The sequence below is a fragment of the Chiloscyllium punctatum genome, chromosome 9 (genome assembly GCF_047496795.1).
Source record: "Chiloscyllium punctatum isolate Juve2018m chromosome 9, sChiPun1.3, whole genome shotgun sequence".
Taxonomy (NCBI): Eukaryota; Metazoa; Chordata; class Chondrichthyes; order Orectolobiformes; family Hemiscylliidae; genus Chiloscyllium; species Chiloscyllium punctatum.
The window spans coordinates 121,289,281-121,315,937 of NC_092747.1; the positions used below are offsets into that span (position 1 = coordinate 121,289,281).

General features: G+C 42.0%; 1 protein-coding gene across 6 annotated transcripts in view; it reads left to right on the top strand.

The window, feature by feature from the left end:
• Positions 1-26,657, top strand: part of LOC140481647 (ETS-related transcription factor Elf-1-like) — a 145,597-nt gene that overhangs the window by 46,151 nt on the left and 72,789 nt on the right. For all 6 annotated transcript variants that reach the window (XM_072578166.1, XM_072578168.1, XM_072578170.1 and 3 more), the window contains exon 3: positions 20,706-20,877. In XM_072578166.1, coding sequence (XP_072434267.1) covers positions 20,706-20,877 — 172 coding nt within the window. The remainder of the gene's footprint in view (positions 1-20,705; positions 20,878-26,657) is intronic.

A 26,657-nucleotide genomic window follows, 5' to 3' on the forward strand; every position in this document is an offset into this window, starting at 1 on the left:
CCTCTCATCTTTAAAAATGTGACCCCTAGTCTTGAAATCCCCATCCAAGGGAAAAAAAACAGCAACCATATCTATTCCCCTCATTATTTTATAAACTGCTACCAGGTCGCCCCTCAACCTCCTACACTCCAGTGAAAACGTCCCAGCCTATCCAGGCTTCTGAGAGCTACTGCATTTTGTTTTTTCCCTTATCTCCATGCAGAGGTGTGTTTCAGTGCACGAATCCTATTCCCACTACTTTGCAGTAATTACCATTATGTTTCATGGCTCTGGAGATTGTACCTACTGGGTGAGTGGTCATAGAGGATATATGGGGCTCACAGAAGTGGACTTGTTGAGGATGTGAAATAATGGTGGGGTGGGGAGGGGTGTGGTGGGGTGTGAAGGAGTGAGTTGAGTGAAGTTTATGGGACCTTTAGACACTGTTGGGAGCTGGGGGTATGTCAGAGCAACAACACTCCCTTAACTGGCCTGACTTCACTCCTCTCTGACTCAATTGCAGTTTGCACATTGCACTGTGAACATGAGACCACGTGAAAAAGCAGAAATCCCTGTAAAGTCACATGCGGGTCAGAGCTGTGAAAGTGTGCACAGCATTTACTTTGGCTGCACCAGACTGAGTGAGCCTTAATTGAGTCCAGAGCTACTTAAAGGTCTTGTGTTTGGTGTACAAGAAGTTGTCAATAATTGAAATATGTTTGGTTAATCTTTTTGCATTATGTTTCTGCTAGAACATCTACTTTCAAGACTCGAGCCAAGGCTCTGGAATTCACTTAACCTCCCCATCTCTTACTATTCCTTTTCAAGGTGCCCCTTAAAGCTTCCCTCTTTGAATAAATTTTTGCTCACTATCATAATGTTTCCTCCCTGGCTCATAGTAAATTCCTTTAGTGCCTGAACTTAAAAAAAAAAATGTCTTTTGATGCTGAACTAGTTTAAGATGCAAATTGAACATGACTTACATTGTTATCGTGGTCAAACCCTGTGATCAACATTGCCATGGTACTGTACGAGGAGTGTCAGCTTAGATTAGATCAAGTTTCTGGATTGAATTATGTTTTGAAACTGACCAGGTTGCTACAGCTTCTGAATGGCTAAAGCTACAATATATATTTGATCCATATTGAGATTAGATTAGATTTTTAGATTAGATTACATTACAGTGTGGAAACAGGCCCTTCGACCCAACAAGTCCACACTGCCCCGCCGAAGTGCAACCCACCCAGACCCCTACATTTACCCCTTACCTAACACTACGGGCAATTAGCATGGGCAATTAGCATGGCCAATTAACCTGACCTGCACATCTTTGGGATGTGGGAGGAAACCCACGCGGACATGGGGAGAACGTGCAAACTCCACACAGTCGCCTGAGGCGGGAATTGAACCCGGGTCTCTGGCGCTGTGAGGCAGCAGTGCTAACCACTGTGCCACCGTGCCGCCCACTGGTGGTGCTGAGAATCCGACCTTGCCTTAGTTCAACTGCTGCTGAAATCATCATAGATGTATTTATGACCTCTAGATTAAATTATTTCAAGACTGTTGAGTCTGTTAAATTCTGCCTCATTATGAGCGTACTAGTGTATCTTTAAGGGACATTGTCTGAAGTCATCACTGTGTATCAGAATATCTGACCTGAGGGGATAAATGGATCATACTCCATTTTGCATCTGGATCAATTTAATTTGATTTATTGTGGTCACATGTATGAAGTACAGTGAAAAGTTTTGTTTCCTCTGTGAGCAGTACAAGCAGACCATAACAAATAAGGGCATACAGATATAGGGTGCTTAGACAGAGCAAAGCATGCAGGCTACAGCTGTACAGGATGTGCACAAAGCAAGATCAACAATCTTTGAAGTTAGAGAGGTTCGTTCAGAGCTGGAAAAGCACAGCTGGTCAGGCAGCATCCAAGGAACAGGAGAATTGATGTTTCAAGCATTAGCCCTTTGGGTGGTGGGGGGTGTGAGGATGGGGGGAACGTAGCTGGGAATGCGTTAGATAGATGAAAGTGAGTGGTGAAGGTGATAGGTTGGAGAGGAGGTGAAGTGAATAGTGATCTCCAGCATCTGCAGCCCTTACTTCCTCCCTGTCCATTCAGTAGTCTAATAACAGCAGGAAAGAAGCTGTTCTTGAACCATTGGTGTGCACGTTCAGTCTTCTGTGTCTTGTGTCTGATGGAAGAGGTTGTAAGAGAGTATTCCCAGGGTGGAAAAGGTCTTTGATGGCAGCCTTTCCATGGCAATGGGAAGTGTAAATGGAGTCCATGGATGGAAAGTTGGCTTTCACGATGGTTTGGGCTGTGCACAACTTTCTGTAGTTTCCTATGGTCCTGGGTAGAGCAGTTGCCATACCAGGCCGTTATGCACCCGGACAGTATGTTTTCAGTGGTGCACCTGTAAAGGGTGGTGAGGGTCCTTATAGACATGCCAAATTTGCTGAGCTGCCTGAGGAAGAAGAAGCGTTGTTGTGCCTTCCTGACGATTACATCTACTTGGGAAGCCCAGGGCAGATTGTCAGTTATTGCCACTTCTGGGAATTTGACCCTTTGGAACCTCCCTACCTCAGCTCTATTGATGTAAGTAGGGGCATGCCCTCCTCCTTCCTGAACTCAGTGACCATTTCTTTTGTTTTGCTGACATTGAGAGGGATTATTATCACTGTACCATGACACTAAGCCCTTGATCTCCTTCCTGTATTCTGACTCATCTTTGTTTGACATCAGTCCTCTCATGGTGGTGTCATCAGCAAACTTGTAGATGGCATTGGTTCGGAGATGCATTACATGCTACTTGAAGTATTCTGCTCAGTTATAATCTAATGCCTTAATATTAGCTCAGAGACCTATGTACCTGTGGTTGTAATTTTTGTATAGAATATCTAGCTGAAACAAACATCTGGATTTTTCAATATCATGATATACATGCCCCGTTTCATTAGTCAAAGTTTTCTAAGCCTTAATTAATAAGACCCCCCAATGGTGGTAAACTTACATGATGATTAGTAACAGCCATATTTATTTGACCTTCAAAACTGGATGGTTGATAGTTGGAAAACTAATCAAAGGCCAATGAAACAGTAGCCTTAGGATCAGAGAATTTGAACAATCAGCAGTGGCAGTTTCTCTGAATACAGATGACTGTACAAATGTGCAGATAGACCATTAAACACCAAGAAAACAGAACTTAATTTTATTTTTGTTACAGTATCAGTTTATTTAAAGATAACAGAAATTATTAAGAATGCTTTACTTTAAAATAAAAAGCCTGAAGTCACAAATGCAATCAAACCTAAAGGTTTCAGATCTGCACTGAAGCACAGTAAATACTCTACCTTGCTCTCTCTCTTTGAAAAAATTCACCTGAGCGTCTGCTAATCGAAGTTAAAATAAAAACAGCAGCTATATGATTCTGTAAACACAGCTCCAAAATCTTTCAAAAAGATAATACAGCTTATATACACAAAAAAATTGGTTTTGTACATTTAAAAAAAATTGTGTCCAGACCTATATGATGTCATCATTTCATCTTTAGTGTGAATACCAACTACAGGCAGAAACCTGTTACTGCCAGAGGCAATTCATAAATGACAAGCCTACAATAGTTTAAAAAAAAGGAGTCTTTTAAAGGGGCCAAGTGGAATAGCAGTTTTAGTTTACACGTGGCTTATAGTGGTACAATGCAGAATCTTTATGGTAGATTCAAGCACAGCAGAAACCTCAATATAGTTTGCATATTCTCCCCATGGCTGTGTGGGTTTCCTCTGGGTGCTTCCCACATTCCAAAAGATGTGCAGGTTGGTGAATTGGCCACGCTAAATTGCCCATAGTGTTAGGTGCATTAGTCAGGGGTAAATAAGGGAAATGAGGTCTGAGTGGGTTACTCTTCAGAGGGTCAGTGTGGACTTGTTGGGCCACAGGGCCTGTTTCCATGCTGTAGGGAATCGAATCTAATCTAAAAAAATCTTACTTGCCATTAGTAAGGAGGGTTTTTAGAAACATAATGCATCCGGTTTTTCTATGGATGAGAGAAATCCAGAAAAGATTTGGAAGGTGTTCAAAAACCAACCCAAAGTTACAACTAACTCAGGATCACCAGACTCTAACTTGTAATTCTAAGAATGTTTGACTAAATTATTAAAAGATGATGCAGCAAAAGGTCAAGAGTGCAACTTTTCTGAAGAGGAACTGTAAGAGAGGGTCATTAAGTTAGTTGTTGCAATTAAAGCCTTTTGGAAGAATCTTTTGGGCAAGAGAGAGGGCATTACTTGAGGAAAGGCATACGTATAAAGCCATAGTGACAGCTTGACCAACAATTGGATGCCTTGGGTAGTGCCAACACGAAAGTTACGGACAGCATAGTACACCAAATCAACAAAATCTTTAACAAGATTGGTCATACCTACCCAATTGATGCCCATCTTTTCATGATAAAGCATGTGGTACCGGGAGACATTGGATTTGCATGTGCAGGTAGTCCCGGTTCCAAAGGTCAACAGCGAACACAAAACAAAACATAAATGACCAACAAAGCTATACATCACCACAACACAGGAAACAAGCAAAGTCTTAAGAGGATGCACAAACTTGAACGCATTAATGAAGGTCAGAGTAAACAAAAGGAAAGGCAAACTATCTGCTCCACCCTCCTCTCCAAATCTCCGACCTACCACCACTTTCACCACATGTTCACATTGCATTCTCAGCCTAATCTCCTCCTCTTTCCCCCCCCCACTCCCCCTCCACCCAGCCCCACCACACCTATTTATCTCTCAGCCCCCTTGTCCCACAAGCTTCATTCCTGATGAAGGGCACTTGCCTAAAATGTCGATTCTACTGCTCCTCAGATGCTGCCTGACCAGCTGTGCTTTTCCAGCACCACACTCTTCAACTCTGATCTCCAGTTTCTGTAGTCCTCACTTTCTCCTCCTAGGATGATTGTCTGAGATGCTCAGTAGATTGACCAACCCAAACAAAAATCAGGATGTTTCACTTGATCTGCACATTGATGCTCTCTACTACAATTCTCCAGGTTACTGTATGACACTTTGGCCTGAGCCAGTGTGAATTGTTGATCGTCTTCGGCAGTTACCAATTGCAATTGCATAAGATCATTATCTAGGAATGGCCTGATAACCTAGGTACTGCTTGAATACTTTGTTCACTTTTTGCTAAACAGAGATGGACTTGGCATACGAAGTCAGATCATTTGCTCCTGTGTTCCTTTAGAAACACAAATCATATTAGCCAGGTGTAAGCAACCACTGATTCTTGGGATAGAGATTTACTGTCTCTTCCCCCTTCCCCCGCCTCCATTTGCAAGTTTGTGGAGGAGGGGGTGGGAGTTGACCTCCCCGGTTCTCAATTTTATGGCAGCAGGTGATGCCAAAGACCACCTGGAAACCTTCACATTCCACTTGAGGCCCTTAAATAGTCTGTTATTGGCACTTAAAGGCAACTTTCTATCCAGATGTAATTTTGGAGCCAGAGTGCGGATGGGGGAGATGCCCAGCTGATCAAATTGTTCAGGTATCTGATCAGAAGTGGGAGGCACCTTCATTCCTAGCTTCCTATCCCAGATTGGCCACATCTAAATTATTTTCCTTAGATTAGGTTAGATTACTTACAGTGTGGAAACAGGCCCTTCGGCCCAACAAGTCCACACCGCCCCGCCGAAGCGCAACCCACCCATACCCCTACATCTACCCCTTACCTAACACTACGGGCAATTTAGCATGGCCAATTCACCTGAATTGCACATCTTTGGACTGTGGGAGGAAACTGGAGCACCCGGAGGAAACCCACGCAGACACGGGGAGAATGTGCATACTCCACACAGTCAGTCATCTGAGGCGGGAATTGAACCCGGGTCTCTGGCGCTGTGAGGCAGCAGTGCTAACCACTGTGCCACCGTGCCGCCTTGTTTCCAGTGCCCACCCAAATCTCCGTGTCCCCAAGGTCTGCACGCATCGGCCTGGCCTTACATTTATGACTCCCATCCACCATTCCATACCACTTCTCGGTCTCCGTTTTGGCCTCTCCCACGTGAGCCCATGCTTAGTTCCATCGTAACTCCAAGCCAGAGGACTGTGTGTAGGCCTTGTATAGTTACCACCCTCAGGAGCACCATTGGGACTCTGAGAGCTGCCATTCCATATGTCTGGCAGGCTCTGAAGTGGAAGTTCCTCACCAGTGACTGGTGAAATTTCTTATTGCTGTCTTGCCAGTGCTCCTCAGTGTGTTAGGTGGTTGAGGGAAAAATAGGAGGTTGAGTTCCATGAGGATTCTCTGGCTGGCAGAGCAGAAAACCCCATCATCAACAGAGTAGTGGTCAAGCTGTGACTACTGTAATAAACTCTGCATTCTACATCCTGACAAACTGCTGGTGTACAAAGTACCTCCTATCCGTTATGCCCATAAAACTGTTCAGTCTAGAAGACTTGACAAGATTTGAATTTTTCACTTGAAAGCTCTTGCACAACACCAGTGTCAGTAGCACATTAATTTCAGCAGCTCATAACTCCTGATTAACAAGCTGTTGAAATTAATCAGGTGTATAATTTAGTGAGAGTAACAGACTGTACAACATATTAGGTATAAATTAGTTCCTGGCAGTCATATGTTATTTTTTTTTTGCTCAAGCATGCTAATGTTTTGTAAACTTAATCCATAGGGTTCAACTTTCATGTACCAAAAAATGAATACTAAGTCTTGTGTAATACTGATAAAGCCATACATGGTTAAGTAGAAGTTATTAACTAATCTCTGTAATCTAGGATTAATATGTAGATACAGCCAATGCAATATCCATCTATTGTTTCCTATTAATGTTCAATACCTGATGATGTAACACTAAATAAATGTAAGTGTTGTGTTAATTTAAATCAATAGCTACTGTTAAATAATTAATCTTTTCCTAGCAATTGACTAGACCATATTATGTACAAACAGCACTCAAACAGGGGCTTTTGACATACTGGCCATGTCCCTATCTCTGAACCAGTGTCATCCCATTTCCCCCCTCAGTTGAAACAAAATGCTCAGAAACACATTCTAGTTTTACCTCCTTCATCTTTATTCCGGGCCCTGGAGGGAGAGAGAATGATCGGCCATATGCTCCGAGACATGAGTTCTCTGTCTTCTCTGGAATAGCAGTTACTTAATGATTTGTTTTAGTCATTTTACAGGGAGGAACATAGAAGGCAATATACATATTGATTGATTGACCGTTACAATCAGAGTGTGTCAATAGCAAAGATTAAGCCATCTGCTGTTATACTATGAATGTTCTTAACCTTAACTGGCTTCACATAATGAATACTTTCACCTTGTTAAACTGACCTTATATACTGATCACTTCTAATATTGTTAAATGGCTCTACATAATGAATGCTTTTCCACCCTTGTTAACCCATTACCCTTGCCTCCAGCACCCCACTGTTAACTAAGTTCTTATCTGATCTGAGTCATGCTCAGCTGAACCTCTTGTTTCACAAAATTCAAAATTTAACTCTTTCCCTACCTGCTCATACCCTTTATACGTTCTTACCAGATGATCCATGTTTAAGTCTCACCTGCCCCAGAGGTGTGTCCTAATGTGTGTGAACTGGTTAACAATAATAAAATGATGCTCAACTAGCCTACCATAAAAAGAGAATTTTGTAAAATGCAGAGGACACCCAGCTAGGGATTAATAGTGCTGATTCAGAATTGTTAATCCTGCTTTTAATTGGGGACAAGGCTAATTAATGCAAAAATTTCAGCTTGGAGTTTAAATTTCCAAGCATTCCTGTGATAGACTGGATTGTATGCCATTGTTCAAGAAATAATCTTGTGGTAATAAATGGTACTTTTGTGTTTGATATTGTCTTGGACTTTTTTAACATTAGTCTGGAATATATTGATAAACTGTGCTGACCTCGCAAACTGTTAGTGGAGGTTTAGCTGATCTGTCAGTGTCATCATAACCATAGATGTTTCATTGTTTTTGGACCTTATCCTAGACAATATTATTCTGTGTGATGTGTGGGTGTATATCATCATATGCAGATCCAATATCACCTTATGTTTTTCCTTTATTTTATTTTTGCTTGTTTTCTTGCAGTATAACAGTTGTGAGCATTTAGCTCATTATCTGAGAGACTGTAGGCAAGAAGTAATTTTGACATTATTTGACATGAAAAATATGATTGCTCTGTTTAAGATGCTGTTTGGAGGCTTGTTGTGGACTGATTGGCTGAATGGCCTGCTTCTACACTGTGGGGATTCTGTGATTCGAAAGCAGAAACGTATACAGCATGACAGCGAGCTGCTGAGGGCTTTTGTGGTGCAGTGGTAGTGTTCCTAACTCTGGGCCATAGTCCATCTCCCAAGAGATATGACATATCATTCCAGAACAGCTGGCTTGAAATAACTTACACAGAAGTTGCTAGCTGATCTTTCACCAGCTAATAACTATCCTTTTCTTTTTAATTGTGAAGCAGTGGAGGAGGCATTAAGCAAGATTTAACTGACACATTAGGAGTGGAATCGTGCAGTCTAGCAGGAGACCATTCAGCCAATCATGCACATGCCAGCCCTTCAAACTGCTAACAAGATATTCCTTTCCTTCATTCTCTCCCCATAGCCAAGTTTTCTGTATCACCAACTGTCTGCTTCTCTGCCAATGATGAAATGCGAGGTGCTGCATTTTGGGAAAGCAAATCTGAGCAGGACTTTTATACACTTAATGGTAAGGTCCTAGGGAGTGTTGCTGAACAGAGAGACCTTGGAGTGCAGGTTCATAGATCCTTGAAAGTGGAGTCACAGGTAGATAGGATAGTGAAGAAGACGTTTGGTATGCTTTCCTTTATCGGTCAGAGTATTGAGTACAGGAGTTGGGAGGTCATGTTGCAGCTGTACAGGACATCGGTTAGGCCACTGTTGGAATATTGCGTGCAATTCTGGTCGTCTTCCTATCGGAAAGATGTTGTGAAACTTGAAAGGGTTCAGAAAAGACTTACAAGGATGTTGCCAGGGTTGGAGGATTTGAGCTATAGGGAGTGGCTGAACAGGCTGGGGCTGTCTTCCCTGGAGCTTCAGAGGCTGAGGGGTGACCTTATAGAGGCTTACAAAATTATGAGGGGCATGGATAGGGTAAATCGGCAAAATCTTTTCCCTGGGTTCGGGGAGTCCAGAGCTAGAGGGCATAGGTTTAGGATGAGTGGGAAAGATTTAAAGGGACCTACGGGGCAACTTTTTCACACAGAGTGGTAACTGTATGGAATGAGCTGCCAGAGGATGTGGTGGAGACTGGTACAATTGCAACATTTAAGAGGCATTTGGATGGGTATATGAATAGGAAGGGTTTGGAGGGATAGGGGCTGGGTGCTGGCAGATGGGACTAGATTGGTTTGGGATATCTGATCGGCATAGTCGAGTAGGATCAAAGGATCGGTTTCCGTGCTGTACATTTCTATGACTCTGTTAGTATTACCAACATCCCCTCCCAAACCTTCACTTTTCCACCAAACCTCTTCAGAAGTTTGAACACCTCAGTTAATTGCCCTTGAAGCTTCTTTTCTGTAAGGAAAGTAATTACAGATATTCTGCACATAACTGGCCGTTATCTTTCAAATGGTTCTGGGGAATTTCTCTGCCTAAGGGGTTTTCCGAAGTCAAGTTGCGGTGCCCTTCTACCCCTGTGAGTGAGATCAACAAGGATATGTTTGTGGTGTTAAATAATATTAGTCAAATCGCTACTCTAAGATGTTGTATATGCACTTGGTGGAAAAAATTCTCAAAAGATAGAATGAACTTTGATACATCAAAATTAATTGGATTCATTACTTGTAATATGTGAACTTTTTTGTTTTATCTTGATATGAAGGTTAATATGGTGCTGGGTACTTTTGAGCTGAAAAATGTGTTGCTGGAAAAGAGCAACAGGTCAGGCAGCATCAAAGGAGCACGAGAATCAACGTTTTGGACATAAGCCCTTCAGGAATCCTGAAGGAGGGCTTATGCCCGAAATGTCGATTCTCCTGTTCCTTTGATGCTGCCTTACCTGCTGCGCTTTTCCAGCAACACATTTTTCAGCTCTGATTTCCAGTATCTGCAGTCCTCACTTCCTCCTGGGTACTTTGAAACTTGCAATTTGGAGAAGGGAAAATAATGTTAAGCAAATTTTAGATTTCATAGCTCTATTATAATATCTTAAGATTATTTCAGTTCACTTTTTCTAAGGGTTGATTTCATTAAGTAGTGCTGCTGGGAGAGAGAGTTCCATTTAGAATCATAGAATCCCTACAGTGTGGAAACAGGCCCTTCGGCTCAACAAGTCCACACCGACCCTCCAAAGAATAACTCGCGCAGACCCATTCCATTACCCTATTATCCTATATTTACCCCTGACTAATGCACCTAACCTACTCACCTCTGAACACTGTAGGCATTTTAGCATGGCCAATTCATCTAACCTGCACATCTTTGGATTGTGGGAGGAAAGCAGAATACCCGGAGGAAACCCATGCAGACATGGGGAGTATGTGCAAACTCCACACAGATAGTCGCCCGAGGCTGGAATTGAACCCGGGTCCCTGGCATTATGAGGTAGCAGTGCTGATCACTGAGCCACCATGCTGCCTAAAGTTAATGGAAGAATACCAAAGCCAGCCATTCAACAAATGTCATAAAGTATAATTGTAAAATTGATCTCCGCAGTACTCACTGTTTTGGTGCTGTAAGTGTCCTTTGCTCGACATTTCCTCCCATCGTGGCTTGCACCAAATGTCATCTTGGGGGGGGTGGGGGGGGGAGGTGGTGTTCATATTTACTTGAGGATCACATGCTGAAAGTATGCAGCGTGGATAGATTATAACGTTCATGTGTAACACTGAGATTCATTCATTTTGTTTGAACCTTGATGCTGCAGCTGCATAGGAAGAGATCAATTTCGTGAAAAGATTCATTCATATTAACTTAATTAACACCTTTTAATGACAATGAAGGCACGTTTATTCAAATTGTGCATACCTGTTAAGAAACTAATAAAATTAAGTTTGTAAAAAAGGGCAAGACTAAGGAAAAATCAGAAGGTTTAATGGACATCTCTCTCTCACTCACTCACTCACTCACTCACTCACTCACTCACTCACTCACTCACTCACTCACTCACACACACACAAATTTATACTTGGTTGTGAATATAGCTTTCTTTGAACCTGTTTTATTAAATAACTATTGTTTTAAGGTGGATTTTAAACATTGCGTATATACTTAAAGTGGCTATTCATGTAATAACTGTTCTTGTTCTATAACAGCATGATCTATACGTAATTATGAATTGTTTATTTCAATAAAATATTCAGGAACAATTTTAAAAAGGTATAATCTTCTAACTTTGTCCTCAATAGACTGCACCAAGTTAACTATATTGTAAAATTTTTAAGTTAATATTTGGAGTGCTGATATTGGTAAACTTTTCTTTAAAACAAAGTTGGATCTGCTATCATAGATGCTATCTGCTGAGAAGACTTTTGCTGGTTTAAAACATACTGGGGGGAAAGGACATTTCATTACAAAACCCATTCCAAAGTAGCTGACTAAATACTTTAATTAATCTTCCTAAATGTTCCCTTGGTGGAGGCTTTACCTATTTATAATCAACCTGTTCAGGCATGTTATGACTCACTTCTGGAGCAGGTGGGACTTGAACCAAGGCCTCCTATCCCAGGGATAGGGACATTACTACTGTCCCACAGGAGACCCTTAGTTGAGGCTTTCAGCTGACAACCTTGACTGGACAGGCTTACTGTTCATGAGTGTAAAGATATCAACAGAGCTACTTTTCTGCTCTGAAAAAAAAAGCAGGGAGGACTCCCCATGAACAACTCCCAGGTTAGTGAGGAATTATTCTCCACTGGCTGTGTTTTGAGCTTGTGGTAGCGCTGACTGCTTTAAAGATCGTGAAGGTGAGGGAGTCATGCTGAACCTGAACCATGTCCCAGTTGTGACTGGTTGTTTGCGTTGTACTTGTTTTCTGTCAGCACATTCGCAGTTGCAATTGGATTGAGAGGCAGATGGAACGTGGGCTGCAGAGAAGCGACCAAGTTGCTTGCAGAGGGAGGAGGAGGAGGAGGAGAAGAGAGAAAAAAAACTCTGAACAAGACTTTGCCTGAAGGTGTGTTTTTTGGGAACACTGCTGTTAGTTCCTTCTAAGACCTGAGCACTGTATACATCATGACCTGCATTTTCGGAAGGAAGCACTCTGTCACCTCAAATACAGATGCACAGCGTCAGTGCAGGTGAAAGACCTTGAAATTCTGTGTGTTAGGACCTTTCCCAGCTGGAGCAGGTGCTGTATGTAACTTAGCCCAGTTGATTTCTACCTCAAAGGGGTGACCGTGTTTCTTGGTGCCAGAAGAAACTAGTGGGTGCAATTAAAGCACACACTATAGGGGGTAATACATACATGGAATGAGAATTGGTTGGCAGATAGGCAGCAGAATGTGAGAATAAGTGTAAACTGAAAGAACTGTGGATGCTGTAAATCATAATCCAAAAACAGAAATTGCTGGAAAAGCTCAGCAGGTCTGGCAGCATCTGTGAAGAGAAATCAGACTTAACATTTCGGGTGACCCTTCCTCAGAACTCAGTTCAGGGTCACGCAGTCCCCACCCACCATTACCCTCCTCCGCCTGGTCCAAGTTGTCCTCCCTCTGAACAACTTCTCTTTTAACTTCTCTCACTTTCTTCAGGTCAAAGGGTTGGCCATGGGTACCAACATCGGTCCCCATTGTGCTTGTCTCTTTGTGGAGTACATGCAACATTCCTTGTTCCAGTGCTCTTCTGGCCCCCACCCATAATTCTGTGTCTGGTATATTGATGGTGTGATCAGTGGTGCTTCCCTCTCTCATCTGTAATTGGAAAGGTTTATTGATTTTCACTTCCAATTTCCACCCTGCTCTCACCTTTTGTCTGGTCCGTCTTTTGACTCCTCCCTTCCCTTCCTCAACATCTCCGTTTCTATTTCTAGGGATAGGCTGGCCACCACTATCCACTACAAACCTGACTCCTACAGTTACCTTGACTATACATCCTCACTCTGCTTCCTGTAAAGACTCTGTTCCATCCTCTCAGTTCCTCCATATCTATCACATCTGTATTCTGGTGATGCCCTCTCTGAAATGTCCACCTTCTTCCTCAACTGAGGATTCCCCACAATGGTTGACAGAGCCCTCATGTCCTCTCCATGGCCCACACTTCAGCCCTCACCCCTCTTTCCCTTCCATAACAGCAATAGGGACCCCCTAGTTTTCACTTTCCACCCCACAAACATCCATATCTAATGGAGCATTAACCACTGTTACTGCCATCTCCAGAAGGATGCCAACACCAGCCACAAATACCTGTATATCTGTAGTGTTTATTCCTTTTGGGACACTCTGGTCCACTCCTCCTTCATCCCAACACCCCCTCAATAGCCCCATGCCACCATCCCCTACAACTGCCAAAGGTGCAACACTTGCCCATTTCCCTCCTCCCTCCTCAGAATCCAAAGGGCTCAAACATACCTTCCAGGTGAAGCAGCACTTTACTGCACTTCATACAATCTAGGCTATTGCATTCGCTGCTCACAATGTGGTCTCCTCTGCACTGGGGAAATGAAGCGTAGACTGGGTGACCACTTCAGAACATCTCCGCAATGCCCGCAAAAATAACCCTGAGCTTCCAGTTGCCTGCCACTTTAACACCTCACCCTGTTTCCTGGCCAACATCTCCTGTCTCAGGCACGTTACAGTGCTGCAGCAAAGCTTTCTGCAAGAAGAACAGCTTCCTCATTTGCCACTTGGGGACCCTGCAACCTTCTGGACTCAATATCGAGTTCAATAACTTCAGGATCTGAGCACCTTCTCCCATGTCCTTAACCCAACCCCACACACCAGGCCTTGACATGGGCAGCTACCACACACAACCCATTCTCAGCTAATAATGGTCGCCATTAGCCGCCACTGATTCTCCCTGGCTGACCTTCACCCATTCCTTTGTTTGCCCGGCTGTTTCTCACTCTCTCAGCTTCATCTCCTCCTATCTGCCCCTCCCTATCTTCTGCATAAGTACCAACCTTCTCCTCACTACAAATTGTTCTGAACAAAAGGTCACCGGACCTGAAACATTAACTCTGCTTTCTCTCCAAAAATGCTGCCAAACCTGCTGAATTTCTCCGGCAATTTCTGCTTTTGCAATTAATAATATACTGCAGAGATTGCTTGTTGGGCCCTAGCTGTTCATGATGCACCAAAGGTAACATTTCCAAATTTTCTGACAACACAAAATTAAATGAGGTTGTGAGGCAGTTTCAGGGTGGGCAACCACATGGTGGATGAAGTATGATTTGGAGGAGCCAGTGTTGGACTTGGGTGGACAAAGTTAAAAATCACACATCACCAGGTTATAGTCCAATAGGTTTTTTGGAGGCAGCAGCTTGCATGCTTTGAAAGTTAGTGCTTCCAAATAAACCTGTTGGACTGTAACCTGGTGTTGTGTGACTTTTTTTACAGATAAAGTATAATGTGGATAAATATGAAGTTATACACTAAGGGTCTGGGAAAACAACAAGACAGTATTACTGAACTGGTGATTACAATGTGACCCGGATGTCATTGTGTACCAGGAGAAAGTGAGGACTGCAGATGCTGGAGATCAGAGTCGAAGCAAGTGGCGCTGGAAAAGCACAGCAAGTCAGGCAGCATCCGAGGAATAGGAGAGTCGACGTTTTGGGCATAAGCCCTTCATCAGGAATGTCCTTGTATCCCAGTCAGTGAATGTAAACAGGTGCAGCAAGTAATTAGGAAAGCACATGGTATACTGACCTTCATTGCAGGAGGACTTGAGTTTACAGTAGGGATTCCTTGCTGGAATTATACAGAGCCTTGGTCAGAACACATCTGGAGTATTGTGTGCAGTTTTGGCTTCCCGATGCAAGAAAGATTCTGCTTGCCATCGAAGGAGTGCAGCAGTGGTTCAAAAGGCTGGTTACTCCAGTCCTTCTAACCCAGCTTTGAGAAGAGATTTAGTTTGACTGAGTCTTAGGTTTAGAAGAACGAGAGGAGAGCTGATAGAATATTCTATGTTTCAAACAGGATTAGACAGACGAGATGCAGGAAGGATTTTTTTCCCAAAAAGAGGGAATCTAGAGCCAACTGTCACAGTCTCAGGATATGAGGTAGGCCATTTAGGACTGAGAAGAGGAATCCTTTATTCACTCAGAAGATGATGAACCTGTGGAATTTTCCATCACAGAAGGCTGTGAAGGCCAAGTCACTGAATACATTCAAGAAATTAAGAAATTTTTAGATATAAAAGGCACCAAGGGATATGGAGAGAAAGCGAGAATATGGTGTTGACACACAGCCTCAATCGTGATCATATTGAATGGCAGGATCGACTCAAAAAGCCAATTGGTCTACTTCTGCTTCTAGCTTTGAGACAATGAGAGCCATGTTGTTCTGAGAAATGTTGTTTAGAATGTGACTAGAATGCTGAAGCTACAGTCTTTCTGAATGAATTCTCCTATAGTCGCTGGAGTATGTGCCTCTCTTCACGCTGACCTGTCACATCCTCCACAACCTGGCCATCATGCAGTTTCATGATAAATTTGGTTATAACCTTAGGAAAAGGAGAAGGGGTGGAATGGATTATGAAGAAGGGATGGGAAGTAAGGAAAAGCATCTGAGAGAACTGTAGTTACTGGAAATTAGAATTAGTATCCCTACAGTGTGGACACAGGTCCTTCGGACCAATAAGTCCATATCGATCCTCTGGAGAATAACCCACCCAGTCCCAATTCCCTACCCTATCACGTGTATTTATCCTTGACTAATGCCCCAAACCGACACATCCGTGAGCACTGCAGCCAATTTCGCATGGCCAGTTCACCTAACCTGCACATCTCTGGACTGTGGGAGGAAACCCACGCAGACACTGGGAGAATATGCAAAATCCACACAGACAGTTGCCCGAGGCTGGAATTGAACCCAGGTCCTTAGTGCTGTGAGGCAGCAGTGCTCACCACCTGAGCCACTGGGCTGCCCTAAATCTGAAACAAAAACAGCAATTACTGGAAAATCTCAACAATTGTGGCAGCATGGTACAGTAAGGATCCAGCCAGACAGTTTGTAAGCATCTCATTAGACTCCAATTTCTATGTACCCCACTCTAGACCCCTCTTAAAGAAAAGTCTCACATCTGACTCTGAATGTTTCTGAAGAAGGATCACTGGAACTGAAATGTTAACTTTGCTTTCTCTACACAGGTACTGCCAAATCTGCTGAGTTTTCCCAGCAATTGCTTCTGTCTTTATTTCTGATTTCCAGCATCTGCGATTTTTTGGGCTTTGTTTGTTCAACACGTCAAATATTTCTGTGTGTGCGTGCTCATCAACATTCTTCTGAACACCATACCACTACATCCCCATCTCAGTCCTCTGCATCTAACATCACAGATAGCCTCACTCTCTAGGGAGCTGACATATTCACCGGAATCCATAGAATCCCTACAGTGTGGAAACATGCCCTTCAGCCCAACAAGAGTATCCCACCCAAACCCATTCCCCTACCCTGTTACTCTACATGTACCCCTGCATAATGCACCTAATCTACACATCCCTAAACACTATGGGCAATTTAGCATGGCCAATTCACATAACCTGCACATCTTTGGATTATGGGAGGAAACCCATCCTTTCCTCCTGCTTTGTTCGGGGGGTACTGATATCTGCACATTTGGATTCTGTTTCTGCACCAAATTGTGAAGTATGTGGAATGTCTGTAGGTGAGCTGATTACTGCAAAGTGTGAAATGGAGTGACAGTGTCCTCTTGGTGTTCACTCTGCTGCATCACCACCTGACCCGATGGGAGATTTTTGATAACTGAAAGGAGAAATGCCAAGGGGAGGCTGATGGTGAACAAAGTGTGACAGGCTGGTGCAAATAAGAGTTGCGTGCTGACATAATTTGCATTGTTACATCATCAACAACTTTGGGATGAGAGGAAAGTGGAATGTAGGAAGTTGGGTTGGGCAGGGACGTAACACATCAAACTTCCAATGCTAACATCAGCAATGGCTTCACTAATTGTGGTGACTACGCTGTCTTCTATTGGAGAGTGAAGGCATGCTGGCAAGCTCATTTCCCACCAGTAAGCCACTCATACTACCTCTGGTTATGTGCCCCATGGTCCTGTGAAAGAGCTGGAATGTGTCATTGAGTGGTGTGCAACTTGTTTGGGTGGTCTCGCTGTGATGGTCAAATAACTGACTGTGTTCATGCATGAGGCTAGAAACAGTGCCAACTGGATAAGATTTGTTTTCGTGGGAAGTGAGCATTACCAATGTGACTAACTGCCCATCTCTCATTTCCCACAAAAGCAATGAGTGTTAAATAAGGGGTTATGATTGGTCAAGATCGTCAAACAGTGTGTGAAACCAATGGCTTAATTGTAAGATAATGCCATTTGAAGACTTATTCGCTGAACGTGATGACTGATTAAGTTATTGACCTTCTGTTGATAATGCATTCAAAAAGGTCCTTCAGGTGATACGGTTAGTGTTAATCTCCATGGCTTTCTGTTCTCTTGTACTTATTGCTGGAGAGCCTTCTGATAAGATGACCTAACACATCCTGTTTTTCCCCCTTCTGTGCTGTATCAGAATTTGCTTTGAGGTGCTGTTTGTACTCTTTTGTAAGTGAATCATCCCCAGCTACTTCCAGTGGTTGCTCCATGCAAACTTGACCAGGTACAAGCTGATTTAAGTGGTGCACACTAGCTGTAAGTGGTGGCAGGTATGCAGTCACTCAGTGTTGTGCTTAACACTGTGCTACATAGAGATATAATATAAATGAGCAGGCAGTACAAAATTTGTGTTCTGCTTGGAATGCTTTGAACAGATGGACAATAATTGTACATTGCAATCCCTGCAGTAGTTTTTGGGCACAACTGAACTTTCAAAGAATTGAAATGAATCTTGACAGCTTTATTTGTAAGCTAATGGAGAAATTAACTGTTATAAAGGCACTGTATTATACATTTCTTATGGGTATTGATTTTAAATTGCCACATCTAAGATTTCTCTGGCCCCAAAGTCATGTTTTTGGATATACCAAGCTTACAACTGGACCCTTTGTCAGCCTTGATATGCTAAACATACAGGAGAAGGCAGCCTCACTAATGCAGCTTTTGCGCTACATTATAACTGAATGTTAAGAATCAATCCAGGTATTAGAGGTAATATTACATGGATTAAGCTATGCCCATTTTTTTAACATTAGATGTAGGTGACTTTTCACCCACCGTCATTCTGACGTTTCATTTTATACCATGTATATAAGTTGACCGCTGTTCTTGGGGTGGGGGGGGGGGGGGAGATTTTCAGTGTTTCAAAGGCGACTTCATTTGCTGACACTTGTAGTATTGTAATAGTTTGGTGTTCTAAATTATTCTTTATTCATCTTCAGTAAGCTATGAAGAGTATGTTTAGCAATGTTAACGTCAAATCTCTTCAACCGGTATTATTTTTCCTTAAATTTGTTTTTAAATTTGTCTTTGTTTTTGTAGTCATCATTTTTGCATTTGGTCAAAAGTCATATGACACTAGTTATAGTCCAACGGGCTTATTTGAAATCACAAGTCAGCACTCCATCTGATTAAGGAATAGCACTCCGAAATCTTGTGATTTCAAATAAACCCATTGGATTATAACCTGGTGTTGTGTGACTTCTGACCTTGTCCATCCCAATTCAACACCGGTAAGTCCACATAATGTTTGTATTTGTATAGTCACAGGTAACTACAATATATTTTTTAAACAGCAGCTTTTTGGAAAACTCTTCCAAACACAGAGTAAAATATAGATTTTAGAAAGTAAAGTACGATTTGGGAGATGATATTTTTGTCATCCAAACAAAATTTGATGAAGAATCACATTCTTCCTGCGAATATACCCATTTTTGATGTCACTATTGGAATGACGGAACTGGGAATGTTCTTGAACTTCAATTTTAAAGAGTTTTTAATGAATACAAATATCCTTTGTTGATGTATTGCAGAAGCCTTTGTTCAAGTGAGTGTGCATTCAGGTTGTATTGGTGTTCTTGTGGAAGTATTATAGTTTGTGCATTGTTTAGAAAAAAAAACTTTGTATGCCATGATTTCTGGCAATTTTAGTACCAAGTTGGTAGTAAGCAATGTGAAAGCAATGGCCACAAACAGAATGCCAAGTCAGCAGTATTTCTTTTACTGAACACAAACAGTTGACATGACAATGTTGTTGGGACAATTTTCTAAATCAAAGACTTGCAGTCCTGATGAAAGGTTATTGACCTGAAACACTTCCTCTGTTTCTCGCTGCAAATGTTGAGTTTTTCCAGCCTTTTTTCATTTTTATTGCATTTATATTGGCCCTTTCATAATCTCCAAGATGCCTCAAATGTTTTACAGCCACAGAATTACTTTTAAGCTTTAATTGTCTGTGTAACATTCACCAATTCGTGGACAGGAAACTCCCAGAAACAAGAGTCAGATAATGACCCGAATATCTGTTCAGTGATGTCAGCTGGAGTGTTCATAGGATCTGTTGTATCCCGTTGAGATGGAATCCTGGTTTAGACCTCATCCAAAACACAGCAATTCCAATGTTATAACAACCTTTTGATGCAGCAAGTTGAAGATGTAATCTGGGCTGACACTCCAGTCTAGTATCAAGGAATGTAAGCCTAGACTTGGCACTCAAATCTCTGGAGTGGGAAATAAATGCTCTCCCTTCTGACATGTGCCACAGTTGAAACAACTTCATTAAGCTCTCTTGTTTCAAACCATAAACAAGAGAAGCTGAAGTGCACCTGCCCCCTCTCCTGAAATCTTATTTCTCCCAAAGTATTGTTGTCTATTTTTCTGACCATTCATTAAATGGAACTTTAGTCTGAATTTTATCTCTGACTTCAGGATATGTCTCCTCTTTGACATTTTATTACTGTGTACACATATTCTTAAATAGATGTTGATTTCATTACAGAGATGAGATGTTAGTTAGTTATCAAATTTAGAGTGTGAGTGCAATAGACTAAAACATTTTTACAGAGGAGCATAATTATTTATTTCCACTGCAAAAGGTTTAAAAAATGACTCTTCAGTTCAGCCTTACAAGTTAGAAAGCAATTTGTTTTAAGACCTAATATGATACATAAGGAGAAGGAATGGTTCTGAAACAGGAATATATTTCTGACCTCTTAACTAAGACTGAATGGGTGGTTGAGTCCCCATTGGCTCTAAAGTAGGAACGTTTCTTATCTTAACAGTTGGCTTCATAGATATAGTCATTTGACATTGATGTTCACGTGGTAACAGTGACTCGTATTACAGCACAGTGTTTCGAGTGTGCACTATATTTCAGACTGTAACTGTTTAACTTTTTAGTAGAAGGGATCTTTGGTGCCTGGATTTTCTATTGTGGAGACAGCAGAACCATAAATCCGAGGACAAATGACCTCTTACTGGAGCTATAGTATTGGTAGGATTGTGTTACACTGGCTGACCCTGCCAACCCACTATGAGCAATTTTTATTGGAACTATTTTTAGGCAGCCTGTGCATTCCTACAGTCTTTTCCATAATTATAAGGATGGATTTAAACTTCTAACCATACAACTCATTTGTAATTTTCTTCCCTGCAGCTTGGTGGTTCTTGTATTTTCCCTGCTGTCATTGTGGAGCAAGTACCCAATGCAAACCTGCTGCAAGACTATTCTGGTCTTGCTTGTGATGAGGAAACTAATGGAATGATTAATGACAGCTCACTGGATGTTGCTGAAGAGCAAGTTATTGGAACGGACATCACACTTTCAGGTTGGTTTGTTCTCTTTTTGTACTCATTCTCTTTCATACCATTGCAATCAACAGCAAGACGTCCTGCACCAATAGTAAGAAAGGTAACAAAAATAAGAAGTTGAAAAGGCAACCTTGGAATACAAGGAAAATGAATGAAGTTACTTCAATGAAAAACGTGACAAGACAAAATAAATAGTCCCCTTCGTCTGAGCAAGAATGAGCAGAGATGATATCAAATAAACAGTACAATGTTAAAGAGTTTGGAATTAAAGAGGCTTATGGGGTGCATGCACAGAACTTTGAATATGCCATTGTCAGTTGCATATTAATTATATTTAACAATATGCAGATGGTGGGCATTAACTGGTGATTGACTTGAGTCCCTGCTGATAGGTAGGTAAATACTGAACTTTGGTCATTAGGTACAGAGGTTAGAGTTAGCTTCGTTGTCACAGACTTGAATGTGTGCAGTGAAAAGTTTGCAATATCACCGCTTATTGTGTCATCTGAGGTACAAGATACCTAGGTACAGGTAGTTAAGTAATTGGTACAGAATTGAAAGAGTAATAAATAAAAGTACAACATAGAGGGGAAAAGAAAGTACTCTATTGACAGTCCTTTCGCCCTCGTCCATGCCAGGACTGAGCCTCCAGACCGCACTGGGCTTCAAAACTCGAGGCCTCACCTCCAGTCTGTAAGGGGCTCCCCTTCCCCCCGACGCCTTCCCCGCCACGCCCTCCGGCTGGGACGCCCTCCCCACTACGCCGTCTGGGCAGGGACTCCCCTCCCCGCTACTCCCTCCGGTCCGTGACTCTGCTCTGGGCCTTGCCTCCTGTACCAACCTCTGATCCAGGAATCACTTCCTCCATTCCTCTCCGAGTAAGTAGACAGTTGGAAGATGGAAAGAAAGCAACAAAAGAACGGTTCCAGCTGGAGCATTCTACCCTACTGCCATCTTGGACTGGAATCCTATGCTTGTAAGATGTACTTCTGTAAATAAACATAACTGTGAAAATATTGATTCCAGTTATATCCTTCACTAATTGGCTTTCAGGAATAAAACAGTTCTGTCAAGTTCATAAACCTGTTGAAGAAAAATATAGAAGTCAGAGCTTTATCAATAAAGGCACGTAGTATAAAAAAGATTAAACTAAAGTTTTATGAATCAATTGCTGAGGCCAAGCTGAAAAATTGTGATAATTTCTGGCATCTTACATGAGAAATGATGTCAAGATCTTAAACAGGGTAGAAGCCTATTGACTAGAATCAAGAACTGGTTGCCTTACTGTTGGGAGGATGTGATTGAACTGGAGACGGTGCAGAGGAGATTTACCAGGATGGTGCCACGAATGAAAAGCCTCAAATATGAAGAGAGTTTGGGTTTGTTTGCTGTGGAACCTAGGAAGCTGAGGAGGCATCTGATTGAGGTATTTAAAATTATGAGAGGTCTCGACAAAGTAGATCGGGAGAATGTCTTCCCCATAGCAGGCATGTCTAAGACCAGACAGCTTAATTTTGATATGCGGAGGAGGTGGTTTAGAGTGGAAATGAGGGAATATTTTCATCTAGACGATTGTAGAAATATGGAATGTGCTGCCTGAGAAGGTGGTTGTGGTAGTTCGCTTACAACGTCTTAAAATATGTGGATGAATGCTTAAAATGCTAGGGCATAGTAGGCTGTGGGCTAAGGGTAGGTAAAATGCAATTGATGTAGTTGGAGTTTGTTGGTCAGCATAGACATGGTAGGCTGAAGGGCCTGTTTCTATGCTCTGTGACAGTTCTGACATTGAGTTTCCAGGCTGAAAAGGAAATACAAAAGAAGAAAACAGTAAGTCTACCTTGGATAGACTCTGGAAACATTTTCATATTTCTTTAGTGGACAATGTAGAGTTTATCTGGTGAAGTTTTGTTTTAATTGTGCAAAAGAAAAGGAGGATTGTGTTTGTTACCTGATTTAAAACTGATGTTTTTCATCTTTGTGACATTAAAGGCCTTAAGGCATGATCCCTTTTGACATGCATTCACCTATTACATGGAATTTTGAAATAATTTTTTTCAAGTTTCAGTCTTTATAAAGATTATTATAAATGTTGAAGGAGTGCCTAAGCACACCAAACCAATCAAAGGGCTCATAGAAGTGAGTCTCTTGAGATTCTGTTCCATAAGGACTGTCATGATCCAATGAGAGACTGTTCATTAGATGTGCATCTTGTTGGTAGCCATTACATGGGAGTTTAGATGGAACATTTTGTTGATTAATGCAACTTAAGCTGGAATGGTTCCATGGAAAATGAAAAATTCAACAAAATTAAAACCAGTTTGGAAAAATATAGAGAATACCGATGATGTTAAATTCATACAGAAAACAGTGAATGCTTGTAACTATGTCAAGTGTACCTTGTTATATAAACTATTTAGAATTATATGTATCCTTTTTTAAAGTACACTTCATCTGTTCATTAGTAATTGAAAAATATTGATTTTAGTTTGTTTATTGCAGTGAAAGTTTTCATAAGTGAAATCTTGTCCAGCGGCATTACTTCCATTGGTACAGTGAGGGTACCTTTCCTTTTTGTAGGTCTCTACATGGATCATAACATTGCAGTTTATAAAATCTAGCTCTGAGAATTGGCTACCATGTTTTCAATGCTGTACTGTCTACACTTCACAACATACTTTATTAATAGGCTGGCCAGCTGTCTGGACTGACAAAAAAAGTGCCAAAAGTTATTTCTTTATACAAGGCAGGAACATTAACAGGATCATCACAGACAGCCATATGAAGAGTGCTGCCAGAGACAGTGACCACTTTGTTTGCCAGATTTACTGTGAAGGCATTGTAGTTTTCTTCTTCTTGGCAGCTCTTTCAAATGTGATAGGGTTGGGGGGGGGGAAGTGCGGCATGCCAAACGGAGGAGAGAGATGCTGAATTTTCTCGACAGCAACAGGAATATGAGTTGTCAGAAACATACTCCCTGGGAAATTAATTAAAGTTATAATTTTCAAGTGAGGTGACCCCTTAATTAGCATTGAGACAGTTTGTGTCTCTAATTAAGGCCAGTCAGTAGCTTCCAGTGAAAGCTGGAGGATCAGAGATTGCCCAGTTTCAGAAGAGCACCCAAGGACAGTACAAGGTTGAATGTGTCAACATTTTTCAGACACAACTTAAATATGTGTTTTCTTAAATATTTTAAGAAAAATCATAGTGTCGTGATTGTCATGATGTCAGCCAGATGGACCTCAGAAAATGAGTTCCCTGATTTGGACTGGGGCAATTAGGGAGCCCTGGCTGAAAAATATAAACAGGAGTGTCAGGGGTTCTGTTCACTCTGAGAACTAGCTCTGAGGGAGCTGGATCAGTGTTAATAACTCTCCATCGGTAAATACAGGGTGACTCGGTGATGGGATGTCAGCCTCTGTGCAAATATTTCGGTGGCGATGAGAAAAAAGCACACTCCTGAAGAAATTCACTGTCAACAGTCGTTGCGTTGGGGTCAGCATTTCTGGCATCATGCTTGACTCATTCGATCCTGCCATTGAAAACTGGGCCCGGTATGTGGAAAGAATGTGTTATTTTTCTGGTCATGATATGGAGTTGCCAGTGTTGGACTGGGGTGTACAAAGTTAAAGATCACACACCACCAGATTTTGAGTGTCTAGATTTTGGAGTGTCGCTCTTCATCAGGTGGTTGATGAAGGAGCAGTGCTCCCAAAGCTAGTGTTTTCAATCAAACCTGTTGGACTATAAATACTTAAAATAGTGATGGAAAAGAATAGACCAGATCTAAAGGTTGAAGTTCTAAATTGGAGAAAGGCCAATTTTGATGGTGTTAGGCAAGAACTTTCAAAATCTGACTGGGGGCAGATGTGCGCAGGTAAAAGGACAGCTGGAAATTGGATAATGAGATAATGAGAATCCAGAGAAAGTATATTCCTGTCAGGGTGAAAGGAAAGGCTGGTAGGTGTAGGGAATGCTGGATGACTAAATAGATTGAGGGTTTGGTTAAGAAAAAGAAGGAAACGTATGTAAGGAACAGACAAGCTAGATCAAGTGAATTCCTAGGGTATAAAGGCAGTAGGAATATACTTAAGATGGAAATCATGAGGGCAAAAAGGGGACATGAGATAGCTTTGGCAAATAGAATTAAGGAAAATCCAAAGGGTTTTTACAAACACATTAAGGACAAAAGAGTAACTAGGGAGAGAATAGGGCTCCTCAAACATCAGCAAAGTGGCACTTGTGTGGAGCCGCAGGAGGTGGGGCAGACACTAAACGTGCATTTTTCATCAGTATTTACTGTGGAAAAGGATATGGAAGACATATCCTGTTAGGAAATAGATGGTGATACCTTGCAAAATGTCCATATTACAGAGTAGGAAGTGCTGAATGTCTTGAAATGGTTAAAGGTGGATAAATCCCCAGGACCTGATCAGGTGTACCCTAGAACTCTGTGGGAGGCTAGAGAAATGATTGCTGGGCCTCTTGCTGAGATATTTGTAACATCGATAGTCACAGGTGAGGTGCCGAAAGACTGGAGGTTGGCTAACATGGTGCCACTGTCTAAGCAAGGTGTTAAGGACAAGCCAGGGAACTATAGACCAGTGAGCCTGACGTCGGTGGTGGGCAAGTTGTTGGAGGGAATCCTGAGGGACAAGATGTACATGTATTTGGAAAGGCAAGGACTGATTCGGGATAGTCAACATGGCTTTGTGCGTGGGGAATTATGTCTCACAAACTTGATTGAGTTTTTTGAAGAAGTAACAAAGAAGATTGATGAGGGCAGAACGGTAGATGTGATCTATATGGACTTCAGTAAGGTTCCCCATGGGAGACTGATTAGCAAGGTTAGATCTCACGGAAGAAAGGGAGAACCAGCCATTTGTTTACAAAGGGTGGTGGTGGAGGGTTGTTTTTCAGACTGGAGGCCTGTGACCAGTGGAGTGCCACAAGGATCAGTGCTGGGTCCTCTACTTTTTGTCATTTACATAAATGATTTGGATGTGAGCATAAGAGGTATAATTAGTAAATTTGCAGATGACACCAAAATTGGAGGGGTAGTGGACAGCAAAGAGGTTACAACAGGATCTGGACCAGATGGGCCAATGGGCTGAGAAGTGGCAGGTGGAGTTCAATTAAGATAAATGCGAGGTTCTGCATTTTGGGAAATCAAATCTTAGCAGGACTTATACACTTAATGGTTAAATCCGAGGGAGTGTTGCTGATCAAAGAGACCTTGGAGTGCAGGTTCATAGCTCCTTGAAAGTGGAGTCGCAGGTAGATAGGATATTGAAGAAGGTGTTTGGTATACTTTCTTTTATTGGTCAGAGTATTGAGTACAAGAATTGGGAGGTCATGTTGTGGCTGTACAGGACATTGGTTAGGCCACTGTTGGAATACTGAATGCAATTCTTGTCTCCTTCCTGTCGGAAAACATGTTGTGAAACTTGAACGGGTTCAGAAAAGATTTACACGGGTGTAGCCAGGTTTGGAGGATTTGAGCTATAGGGAGAGGCTGAACAGGCTGGGGCTGTTTTCCCTGGAGTGTCGGAGGCTAAGGGATGACCTTATCTAGGTTTATAAAATCATGAGGAGCATGGATAGGATAAATAGGCAAAGTCTTTTCCCTGGGGTGGGGGAGTCCAGAACTAGACGGCATAGGTTTAGGGTGAGAGGGGAAAGATATAAAAGAGAATTAAGGGGCAACTTCTCCACTCAGAGGGTGGTACGAGTATGGAATGAGCTGTCAGAGGAAGTGGTGGGGGCTGGTACAATTGCAACATTTAAAAGGTACCTGGAT